General features: G+C 42.1%; 1 protein-coding gene across 1 annotated transcript in view; it reads left to right on the forward strand.

The window, feature by feature from the left end:
- Itga8 (integrin subunit alpha 8) overlaps nucleotides 1-12,425 on the forward strand; it is a 172,498-nt gene that overhangs the window by 95,288 nt on the left and 64,785 nt on the right. The window contains exons 16-21 of the mRNA XM_087896358.1: nucleotides 1,341-1,396; nucleotides 2,144-2,298; nucleotides 3,716-3,853; nucleotides 4,296-4,363; nucleotides 5,887-6,034; nucleotides 11,994-12,086. Coding sequence (XP_087752484.1) covers nucleotides 1,341-1,396; nucleotides 2,144-2,298; nucleotides 3,716-3,853; nucleotides 4,296-4,363; nucleotides 5,887-6,034; nucleotides 11,994-12,086 — 658 coding nt within the window. The remainder of the gene's footprint in view (nucleotides 1-1,340; nucleotides 1,397-2,143; nucleotides 2,299-3,715; nucleotides 3,854-4,295; nucleotides 4,364-5,886; nucleotides 6,035-11,993; nucleotides 12,087-12,425) is intronic.

Raw genomic sequence — 12,425 nt, forward strand, 5'->3', positions numbered from 1 at the left:
TAGGTTAGTGGATGATGGCGGCACATACCAAGAACTTACGGAAAAGCTGGGCATGAAGAAAAATCCATGCCAGAAAATTTAAAGATGTAATTTCCTACCCACCTTCCATGAATAATTCTAACTCAAGGAGAAGGGGGCTGCAGTTTGTGATTTCTCTGGGGAAGTGGTATAAACACTTGGAATAGCACAGACATCTCAGGAAGCTTTTGGCTAATGGTGTGTGGCGAATTGCTTACCCTGAAGGGAGACATTGACTGAGGTCATGGAGACAGATGAATCCCAGATGTGACACATTTTTGTTACGTTTGACACAGGAAGCTGACATCTAATTAAAGCATGATTGGAGGTGGAGAGTATTTACTTCCTTTGAATTCCATAGAAATGCTCCAATCATACTAGAATTTTATCAGTAAAATCTTTAAGACTGCCACTAAATCTATTCTCTCGCGTCTGTGCTTTCTTAGCAATGCGCACAGTCCCTGGCTACAGTGCTGGCTGTTAGACTATTTCAGGAGGGAGGTGAGAATATTTGGTAAAGTCAGACAAAAACAAGTAGAGATTTGTCATTCAGTCTGTGGCCACAGACCAGGGCGTGTTCAGGTCATGGGGCAAACACAATCACCCATGAGTTCTTGGATGGCAGATAGTGCACACTGAAGGCAAAATGAGTGTCTTCAACTCAGCTGGCACTGCCTTTATACCCATATCACTGCGCACCCTTGGCTTGAGTAGCTGCTTTAGCTCTCTCTCTCTCCCACCTCATCTCTCCTTCCACCTTCCAAGTTCCAGGCTCCTCCCAGCAGTGTGACTGACTGGCATTAAAACCAGCATGCTTGTCCATGCTTAGGATTAAATTCACAAGTCGTACCATGACTCCAAAGCCCTATTCACCACCCATCAACCAAACCAGCCAACCTCATCTTCCTGGGAGCTCTAACCACACTGAAACTCTTCAGGTCCCTCGAGTGGAGCCATGTTTTTGCTATTCTCCATACTTTTCCATAGCTTTTCCCCACTGTGTTCCCCAGCTTTCCCATGTTCCAAGGAAAATCTTCATATGTACTCATTGCATAAAGAAACTGGGGTATTAATCAATTGATTAAATCTCTATCACTATTTTCAAGAAAAGCTACCTGTGCCAATTGTATTAGTATTGTGTCAAGCTATGGGAGTGTGTGTGTATTAATGTGTGTGTGTACATGCACATACGTATGTGTATATAATTAAACATATAGAAGGAAATGTTGTGTTCCTTTTATCTGGATGGAGGGCAAGGAAGATTCCTATCTCAGAATCAGAACTTTACTAACCAGCAATCACTGACTACTGTTTTCCCACAGCTTCTCTCTAAGAGTCTGTGCATCTATAACAGGCCAGAGCATTTCAGATACAATAGGTGAGCATATTTTCATTTCTACGGTATCTATGCGAAGAAAACATGACATATTTCTCTGCCCAGACAATAAAAAACTAATGGACCCCTCATTAAAATTCAAATTTCTGTTGCACATTTAAATTAATACTATTTTAATCATGGGCATTAGCAACTAAAAACATAATTTTGGAAAAGTGATATGTTATATATATGTATATGTATATAATTTAAGTTACAAAATATGGGCTAGAGAGAAAGCTTGGCTGTAAAGCGCTCCTGTGTAAGCATGAGGACCTAAATATGAACCAGTAATATATAAAGGGCAAATATGGCAGATGCCTCTGTAATCCGAGTCTGGAGAAGTAGAGACAGGCACTGCCTAGACCTCCCTGATCAGCAGTCTAGACAAACTGGTGAACTCCGAGTTCAGTGAGAGACCCTGCCTCAAAAAATAAGTGGGTGGGAGAAATCAAGTAAGACACCCAGCGTCAACCTCTGACTTCCACACGCACACATACTCACATATAAACAAACGTGCACATATAAACACATAAATATGTGCACACACATATACCGCCCATGCATGCAAAGTCCCAAAACAGTTATATACACAGCAGCATTTTTTTTTAATACTTCTTCAACTTTTGTGTTATTTGATCCAACTATGAAAAGAAAAGGTTTCCCTGAATGAGTCCCCACCCCTGACAGCACTGTATTTGTCCAGTGCTGTCCCTCCTGTGACTTTGTTATCCTCTCTCCATTCTTTAGCTCTGGTGGCTGAGGTGCAGCTGGATTTCCTGAAGCAAAAAGGAGCCATCAAGCGGACGCTCTTCCTCCATAACCACCAGCCCCACCTCACGTTCCCCTTCGTGATAAGGCAGCAGAGATCCCTCCACTGCCAGGATTTCAGCGTTTACCTCCGAGTAAGTTTTCTAGAAATCTTTTCCTGGGCTTCTCACATTGGAATCCAGATTCCAACCATTTCTATCTAGTTAACCATCACACTTGCCACAGACATCCCGTCTGTCTAGTCTCATTTTCCTGGGAGGAAACTCTAGTTTGAGGTTGAATGCTTCTTGCTGACCCTGACTTCAACTAACCCAATGATTTGTTGCTATTCATTTCTAAGGCTCCTTTTTTGTTTTTGACAAAATCTTAATAATAACATTTAACTCAGGTGACTTTCATTTTTAACTGCCTTCCCTCCCCCGTACATGAAAGTTCAACACAATTTATTTGATTTTTTTTTTAATCCTATGTGAGTATGTCCTGTTAGATTTTATCAAGATGTACTTAGAGCTGACTTGGGGAAACATTAAGACAACCAAACTTTCATTAAAAATAATTTGTAATTGTGTTTTACAAATTCTGATGAAATTTAAAATTCAAAATATCTGGAACTCAATTATCCACTGCCATGCTGGCAGTTGTTAGACGGTGGTCACTAGTCCGTTTCTTCTCTTCCCATCAGGGAATCCTAGTGAGGACCAAAGAGCCACAGCTGCACTTAAGAGTGCAAATCCAGGCCATGAGCCCCTTCCCCCACCTTAGTGCAGCCTTGACTAGCTCAGCTGGGATGCTGGCTGCTTGCTCAGAGCTTAGCACTGGCTGCCCTCTCCTCACCCCGGGAGGACTTCTGTTCCTTTATCCAAGACATCTTCAAAAGTGCTGAAGGTATTTGTTACTAAGTTCACTGAAACAACTTAAAAGAAATAATAATAATAAAAAGGAACAAGAAGTAAAATGTTTTCTTCTTCTGAACCCAAGAGAAGCTTCTGGCAACTTCACCAAAACATCCTGATGCATGGTGTACTCTGGCACCTGTGGTGCGTATTTTACTGGTGATGTGACTGATGCAGACTCAGGTGTTGGGGTCCGTGGTACCTAATGATTTCCTCCAGTGTAGGGGTTCTCAACCTTCCTAATGTTGTGACCCTTACACACAGTTCCTCATGCTGTGATGATCCCCAACCAAAAGTTATTTTTGTTGCTACTTTATAAGTATAATTTTGCTACTGTTATGAATCGTATTGTAAATATCTAATATGTAGGTTATCTGATATACGACCCCTGCTAAAGGCTCATTCAACTCCCTAAAGGTGTTGTGACCCACCGATTGAGAACTATTGCTCTAGGAGATTCCTTGGCTGTAGGTGATTTCATCACTAACTGTGATGAAATCTTGTTTATTGCAGACCACATATATTAGCACCCAGTTCAGCCTGTTGCGGTGAACATTGTCTTTCACTAATGCTGATGGGAGTCCAGTGTTGCCTGTTTGTCATAGACTAATATCCTGTAGTCATTTCATGGGCTTGAGTTGGTGATTCTTTTTCCTAGGATGAAACTGAATTCCGAGATAAATTATCTCCAATCAACATTAGCCTGAACTACAGTTTGGATGATTCCACCTTTACAGATGGCCTGGAAGTGAAACCCATTTTGAACCACTACAGGGACAATGTAGTTACTGAGCAGGTAAGTCCTTGAAGGCGTTTTTCCTCCCATTCTCTGGAAAGGGTTGTTCCCGTGCCCCCTCATTCCCATCTGTGCACAGAGATACACAGCAGTAGAGACCTGCTCCGAGCGTGTTTCCTCATTGTTATTTGGAAGCCATTCCCTTTATGCAACCAAAGTTGCTTTGTTCAGATGTAGTAGCGATGGAAGCAAAGACAGGCAGTAATCCTAAGAACAGCACAGTTAGCATCCTCTACAGACATTTCAGAGCAAACTGGAAACGGGCAAGGAAATATGCCTCTATCCAGAGATCGCTTAACGTCACAGCAGGTGGAGTTGGGAAGCCTCTGCACAGTGGAACCAAAGCTCTGGTTTAGCTGATAGAATCCCTTAGCATATTCGAGGGAAATGATCTGATTTGAGTGTTCTCAGCTTTTCCTGATGCCTCACTTGCTCAACACAGGCTCACATCCTGGTGGACTGTGGAGAAGACAATCTATGCATCCCCGACTTGAAGCTGTCAGCTAGACCGTAAGTTTAAATAAATAAACGTGTGCATCACACCTGGTGGTCTGTGGGTGTTTACTTAAAGCTGCGTTGGGGAAAGTATACTCTCCCAAGAACTGGGGGTAGGGGAGTGAAGCATGGAATTCTTGAGAGTGGCCACACTTTTGGATTTGCCTCTGATCTGGTCAGTCCTCTGTCACTGGTGTCAAGTGACACACCCTGAGATCTTGCCTGGGCCATTTCATCTTTCAGCAAGAGTCGGGGGCAAAAGCGTTCTTGTTGAAAGTAAACCCATGTGCGGTGTGGCTCAGGTTATGTTTACCTACCTCCGTCAAGTGAGAAAGGGTTCAGACAAGCCAGTTCAGTCCACACCTTAACCAAACTTGTTTTTGTAGCACCCCATGACTCAAAGGCCTCCTTAAAAACTGTCAAAACAAAATTAATTTTAATTTACTTGGGGGAGGACTTAAAAGACACACCAGGGAGTCGAGCAGAAAGTGTCAGAGAGTCAAACGAGAATCAAAGGGCTTCACAGCTGCAAGTAATGGCAAGGCCTGACTCCAGAGCTGGTAATTGCCCTGTTGGGTTCTGGAAAGAAATTGGAGTAGGGCTGAGACACCCCTGGGTGGAAAAGTGGGCTGGACACCTCTCTCCCAGAAACTCCCGCACTGCTAGTGTTTGGAATCCGCTTGGTAATCTCTCAAGGGGACTTGTCCCAACGTTCATAATTTACTCAGTGTCAAAAGCAATGGCTTTGGTGGGTGGGGGGAGTGGAAGAGGCATTTCTAAATATTGATTTCATTTGGAGTTCAAAGTAAGCAAAGCTTCTTAAAATACCTTAGAACCCTCTATCAGTCATTTGAGATCCTGTTTCGCCTGCCTCTTTTTCCCTCTTCTCCTCCGTGTTGCTGTGTGTCCTCGCTCTATTACTGTCTCTAAACACGCCCTCTTTCTTTCCCTACAGCTCGCTCTCTCCCTAATGTGTGTTCTGAATGATATGGAGGAGTTGGGAGCTCTTCATTCTGGCTCTGGAGTCAAATGTTAAGTTTGCAGGAGTTTTGTTAGCCGACTGAACAGTGTGTTGATAGCTTCAAACTGGTCACAGTGGGAGGACACAACACTGGAATCCACAAATGATATGTATCGGTTTTATTTTTTTAGAACAAGTTGTTAAATAGTTGCTTGCACGTCATTGAACATTGTCCCACCCTCCCCACTCAGAAACTGTTCCCTTAAATCTTCCTACCAGCCTTTCTTGACCAGGTACCTTCTTTCTCAGTCCTAGCCTTGCATTTGACATTTTCTTTTTATCCTCCTAAATCATTATTTTTTTCTCTGTTTGTTTGTTTGTTTGAAGACACACTGTTGCTATGTAGCTCAATAGTTTAGGATGGCCTCAAATTCCAATTCTTCCACCCCAGTCTCCTGAGTGTTTAGATTACAGGCACACAGTATTTAAACTTCTAAACTAGATTCATGAAGCATGTGATATTGAACTGCATAATCACTCTTTTTAAACTGTGTGGTTTCTTTTTTTTTTTTTTTAGAGATAAGCATCAGATAATTATCGGGGATGAAAATCACCTTATGCTCACAATAAATGCAAGAAATGAAGGAGAAGGAGCCTATGAAGCTGAACTCTTCGTTATGATCCCTGAGGAAGCAGATTATGTTGGGATTGAGCGCAACAGCAAGGTAAGGCTTGAATCCACATATACACTAAGTCTGATCAACAAGGCTTAATCTTTCATCTCAGAAGAGATCAGAATGGCGCCTTTCTTTGTCAGCTCTTACTAGCCATGAGCCCGGGAGAAGATGGGCTATGAAGTATTAGAGTCTCTCTTTGCCACAGTATGAAGATGAATCAGCCAAAGACCAGGAGCTGAAGCGAGGCAGAGAAAAGACCAGCCAAAGAGGCAGATGACTCATTTCCCAGGCTGACCCCCTCTCCTCACTGACTTTGTGAGCCTGGTTTGAGTCCCTTTAAGTTCCAAGCAGATCACAGGAGGCCTGGTTTTTATTACTGGTGATGGAAGAAGAGCCAACCAGTCCTGCTGAGTACTGATAACAGGCTGAACAGAAACTGCCAAGGAAACGAGTTCGTTTGTCTTTCTTCTTAGTCCACATTTTTGGGCCTGCGACCAGAGAAGAGCCTGTTTCTTCCTGGTGTGCCAGTCCTCAATGTCACTCTTTATTGAAAAGGTACAATTGCTATTTATGGCCTTCTGGATCTTTACCAGAACACGGCTCTTCTCATTCAGTGTGTTCTGGGAACCTGTAGTATTCTTAATTGCTTTGTCTGGGAAAACATTCTAAATAGATCAGTGGGGGCACACATCTAATCCTAGCAGGCTGGGGCAAATGAATCCATGAGTTGACGACCTACATGAGCTACATATCAAACTAACTAAAAAAGACCAAAACAAATATGCAAGCAAACAAACCAAACACATGGTTATAAATGTCTGATAGATTGGCAGGTCCTCTGTTTCAGAACTGTTCAAGACATGCAATTAGGGGCAGAGGCTAAGTTTCACATTCTTTCATAGGAATAGGAATAGCATGCACTCTATAAATGCTTGCTGTTGGATTTATCTAACTAAAATTTATTATGTGTCCACCACTTTTTCAAGACCACATTCTCTAAGGGAATTTCATAGTCTAATGGTTGAGCAATGTCATGGAAAGTGATCTGTCTGATGTGGTGTCACTGTAAGAGCATTTAAAAAGTTACAGAAAAATGCCTGGTGCGGGTGTGTATCCTTATAATCTAACACTTGGGAGGGAGAGAAAGAAGGATCACAAGTTCAAGGGCAGCCTGTACTCTACATATAGGGAGACACTGTCAAAAGAAACGGGGGGGGGAGAGAGAGAGAAAGAGAGAGAGAAAGAGAGTGAGAAGAAGAAGAAGAAGAAGTAGAAGAAGAAGAAGAAGAAGAAGAAGAAGAAGAAGAAGAAGAAGAAGAAGAAGAAGAAGAAGAAGAAGAAGAAGAAGAAGAAGAAGAAGAAAGAGAAAGGAAGGAAGGAAGAAGGAAGGAAGGAAGGAAGGAAGGAAGGGGAAAAGAGAAAAGAAAGGAAGGAAGGAAGAAAGGAAGGAAGGAAAAAAGAAAGAAAGGAAAAAAGAAAGAAACATCAGTTCCCAGTTGAGACTATAGATGATGTGTGTTACAATGTTTATAGCCAAAGATACAGTGATAAGGGCTCGCTGGTGTTTTCCATTGCAGCAAAATGAACAACAAACTGTGCGGATGATCTGGTAAAAGAACATTCTAAAACAGAGGCTTTAAAAAAGCAAAGTTAGGGATCTCTGGGATGATGTGTAGGGAATAAAAACAAAAATTTGAGGGGAACCCAGAAATGTTTAAAAAAAAAACACACTTAAGTTAAATGTTTGCATTTGTTTATATATAAGTATTTGCAGGCGACATGCTTTTTCCTCTCTCTTTTTAAAAGACTTATTTTTAGTGTGTGTGTGTGTATGTGTGTGTGTGTGTGTGTGTGTGTGAATGTAGATACGTGTGTGGGGGCCAGAAGAGGAGGTCAGATCATCTGGAGGTGGAGTTACAAGTGGCTATGAGCTGCTTAGTGGGGCTGGTGGGATCTGAACCCAGGTCTTCTGTAAGAGAAGTTAGTGCTCTTAGCCCCCGAGCTGTCTCTTCCGCCTTTCCTTCTCTTTTGTTCTCTTTGCCTGCAGAGGTTTGATCATGAGATGGCATTTTCAATTCAAAATGGCCACTGAACACCGTGATGTGTTGGGTGAGAGCTGCACTCACCACCTGTCTATTATTTGCTGAAATAACAGAGAAACACGCATAAAAGCACCATCACTAGAGAAAGGAGAAAATGGGAGCATTTTCGATCATTCCTTGGAGAAATTAGAATACCAAGGGATGCTGACGGTTGCAGTGGAGGAGGAAAAATGCCATGACAACTGCAGATAGTCTTGGGAAGAGCAGAGAGACTTTCCCTCTAACTGTCCTGCCTGCCAGTGAGGATGGATTTGAACACATGTTTTAAATAGTTCTAGTGAGGTGTAATTGACAGGAAAAGTCTCACCACACAATTTGATGAGTGTATGCACTTTTAAATCACTTTCTTGAATAGAAATGCATAATGCTTTTAAGTGTCAAAGATACTTGATTGCTTGTTTGGTTCAATTTTTTTTAAATTGAGAAAATAATTCAACAAAAACAAGAATCCTTGAGACTAGATATGTAAATAGAGAATTTTTGTATCCAACTTTTTCTCTTTCCTTTTCTTATTTTCATTCCCTCTCTTCTTCCTTCCTCTTTTCTCTCTCTCTTTCTTTCTTCCATTTTCTCTCCCTCCCTCTCCCACCCTCCATACTTCCCTCCTCTTTTCTCCCCCTTTCTTTCCTTCTTTATTTCTCTTTTTTATTTCTCTTCTTTATTTATATATTTCTTTTTTTCTTCCATGCTCTTCCTTCTCCTTGGGCCTTCAGCCTCCCTAGTAGTTGATGCTTCATTCATCCCCATGACCTAAATTCTAGCTCTTGTGAATTTCTGTTTGGTTCATCCCTCTAATGTGCACTGACACACTAGTTCTATAACTTCAACCTCTTCAGTAACCTCTTTTTATTTATCTTTCAGGTCTTCATAATAATTAAAATCTACTAATAACTTCAGGCAGCTAATAATGAATACTATCAACATGCACTACACAGTTGTGGTCTGGGTACTGCTCTGAACTCTTGCAAGCATTGAATTTGCCTGATCCTGATGCCAACCTTATAGAGAAGAATCAAATTTGTTCTAGAGTTCGTACATAAGCAGACTTGTGCAGCGTGCTCAAGTTACTTGGCAGTTGTATTGCAGAACCAGTCAAATCTCTCCTGTTTTGAACTATCAATAAGCCCTTTCCTTGTTAGCTTAGTTAGATGTTACCTCCTCCGGGATGTCCTCTCTGATTATTTAAACACGAATGCATACCTTCCTTAAATTCTATTCGCTTTCTAACTAAAAAAACCAAACAAACGAAAAAAAAAGTGAATCCTTCTGTAATTGCGTCTCCATTGCTTGCTATAATTCACCTGATAGAATTGTTGCCATGAACAGAGATTCAATAAGGACGTGGGGTCTTGTTTACCTGGTAAAGTAGCAGCCCCAAGATAAATATTTTCAGTGACTGAATAAGGGAGTGAAGAATGCTCTATGAGCCAGAAATGGATTAGAACAAAAATGTCCCTGGAACCAGTGAGAAAAACAATCCAGCAATGTCTAGAAAAAAAAAAAACAGTTTCTTTTTTCATGAGAGAGAGAGAGAGAGAGAGAGAGAGAGAGAGAGAGAGAGAGAGAGAATAAAGACTAAAAGAAAAAAAGAAAAGAAAAAGAAAGGGGGTGGAGGGGACGTGGGAGGGAAAATGTTTCAACTGATGGCAAAGAACTATTTGTAGGAAGCCTGGGGAAGTGTACCTGTGGGAACTGGCAAGATGGCCGAGCAGTGAAGAGCACTTGCTGCTAAGGAATGGGTTTGGTTCCTAACACCCACATGTTAACTTGAATCCGTAACTCCAGTCCTAGGGGATCCAGTGCCTGCTTCTGGTCTCTTTGGGTGTCAGGCATGCAGGATACATACATGTAGGCAAGATACTCATAACACATAAAATAAATTCAATACTTTTAATTTAAAAATAGTTCTTTAAAAAGTACATGTGATCTTCCACCTTCAAGCAAGTCAAACATTTTAACTATAAAAACTAAATCCCTGAGTTATAGCCAGGAAACATGGATACTTTCGAAAACTTTTTAATTTTGTTTTGCTTCCATGATTGATAATCTCAGCATGAAGCATCTCTGTATTGTTACTCTAAATTGCGAGTTGTAAAGATGAATACCCAATAAACCTACCTTTGAGTAAAGAGACTGCCAGCTTTGGAAAGTTGTGTGAGACAGCTACCATGCTCTCTGCACAGCATCTGTAACCTTGCGTTAAAGCGAGTTCAGCCAAGTAGTAGCCACTGGGCTCTTTCCCACTGATCAGACTCTGCATGTTTACCTGGGTGATGTTAGACTAGGCACCTCCTTGTAGTTGCCTCTTTAAGGGACGATGTGTGAACTGCTTCTATCCGGTTCAGCTGCTGTGTGCAAACTCTGCTCGGACACTGAGACAGGGACAGCTCCCGGAAGTCTTTCCGTCCTAATGCTTACAGTCTCAAAGTGTTGACTATAGAGTTCCTCATGTAGAGACTAGAGGGTTTTTTGTTTGTTTGGTTGGTTGGTTTTTTGGTTTGGTTTTTCTTAGTTTGGGTGAGAGTTGGGGAGAGGGCAGTGTCCCAAGGAAGAAAGGAACAGGAAACCATTTCTAAAACCTTTCCTTGAAAACCTCGTATCATTTCCTTATATAACATCCCAGCAGCAGTACCAGATGAGGAAGGAAGGGATTGTCACAGTAGAAACCTCATCTGCTGACTTCCCGGATGTTTCCCAAAGGGTGCTCCACTGTGAAAGCCATTCATATATTATCTATGGGGATGAAGGGGACAGGCCACAATTTGATGGCATAGAATGACTTAGGATAAAATGATAGAGAAACGTAAGACGTTGTCAGAGACACCATCAGGTTTGGAAAGACGGATAAGGAGTTGGGGTGGAAAGTGAAGGGTGGATTTCCGCCCAGCCATGAAGACATGGGTGCTTGGGAGGGGCAGAGGCTGCAAAGAAAGGTCTCTGCACCCGGTTCTCTTCAGGCAAATGGAGACTTATTCAGGCGAAAACAGGAACCTCCTCCAGCTGCAGTATTCAGAAATTCTGATCAGGATCGGGTTCTAGAGAAAGGGGCATAGAGAGGAAGAACCAGTTAAACACAAACCGTGAACATTCACCAGAGGACGTGGGGGGTACAATACAGGTGGGGGCTATAGAAAGCGATGTGTTTATAGCACATAGGTATGAAAATGCCTCCGTGAGAGCTGAGAGAAAATACAACAGTGTCATGCCTGTAACTCCAAACCCAGGAATCCAACACCCTCTTCTGGCCTTCAAAGTCACCCAAACATATGTGTGCTTGCACACGCGCGCGCGCGCGCACACACACACACACACACACACACACTAATAACACAAATACTTTTTCTAAAAAAAGAAAGAAAATACTCATTCCTTTGTATGCTCACCTAAAAAGTTAATTTTCTATTACATCCTAAATATTTGAAGGATCTGACACACAAGATCTAACAAAGAGTTCCTCTGTGATGTGTCAGAAGCTGGGTTCAAGGCACTTCCTCTACAAATGGCCGTAGAGACACAGCAACTGTGTGCATCCTCCTCGCTTTGCTTTTGTGATAGGAACGTCAGGAATAAATCTCTTTGTTCATGTTTGATCACTTTTCGATCTTACTGTTCTGAGTTTAACATTAAGATAGTGAAAGTACAAAATGTCCACATAAGTACTGCCTGAGCCTCTTATTCCTCAGCAAAACATGTGTTTTCACAACTTCTCCTAAAGTTTAACTTGTTCTTTTTCCTCCGGATTTTGCTCTTGAGTCGATGGTATCGGATCGGTTTAACTTGGTGCAGCGTGACCCACACAGGTGTTTGAAATCAAGGGGGAGCTCTGAGGCCTCCCACATCGCTTGCAACAGGATGTAACCCATTCTGCCCCTGAACTCCATAACGGTGTTCTTTTCCTGTTGTAGGGACTGAGGCCACTGAGCTGTGAATACAAGATGGAAAATGTGACCAGGATGGTGGTGTGTGACCTCGGGAACCCAATGGTGGCTGGCACGAACGTAAGAGAACACCAGCAGCCCTTCCTGATCTCTGACTGATTGAATTTTACAGAGGACTAGTGGGAAACTCCCCCAATTAGCACCCAGCAAACAGCAGCTAAAACAGATTGCCCAGGAAATTACCAGCAGACAGGGATTTAGCGTGTTAACCTACATGGAGTGATAATGGTGGGTCAAAGCCACAGGCAGATCTATGCTTTCACACACTTTTCCTGTAGACTTTACACATTACATCTGGGAGTCCCAGAAAGTCCGTGAGCACACGTGCACCTCAGATTTTTGCCTTTGATTATTTTCTTTTAATTCTAATATAGATTTTATTTTAAAACTACAATATTA

Source organism: Myodes glareolus, chromosome 14, assembly GCF_982192425.1.
Source record: "Myodes glareolus chromosome 14, mMyoGla1.1, whole genome shotgun sequence".
NCBI classification, from domain to species: domain Eukaryota; kingdom Metazoa; phylum Chordata; class Mammalia; order Rodentia; family Cricetidae; genus Myodes; species Myodes glareolus.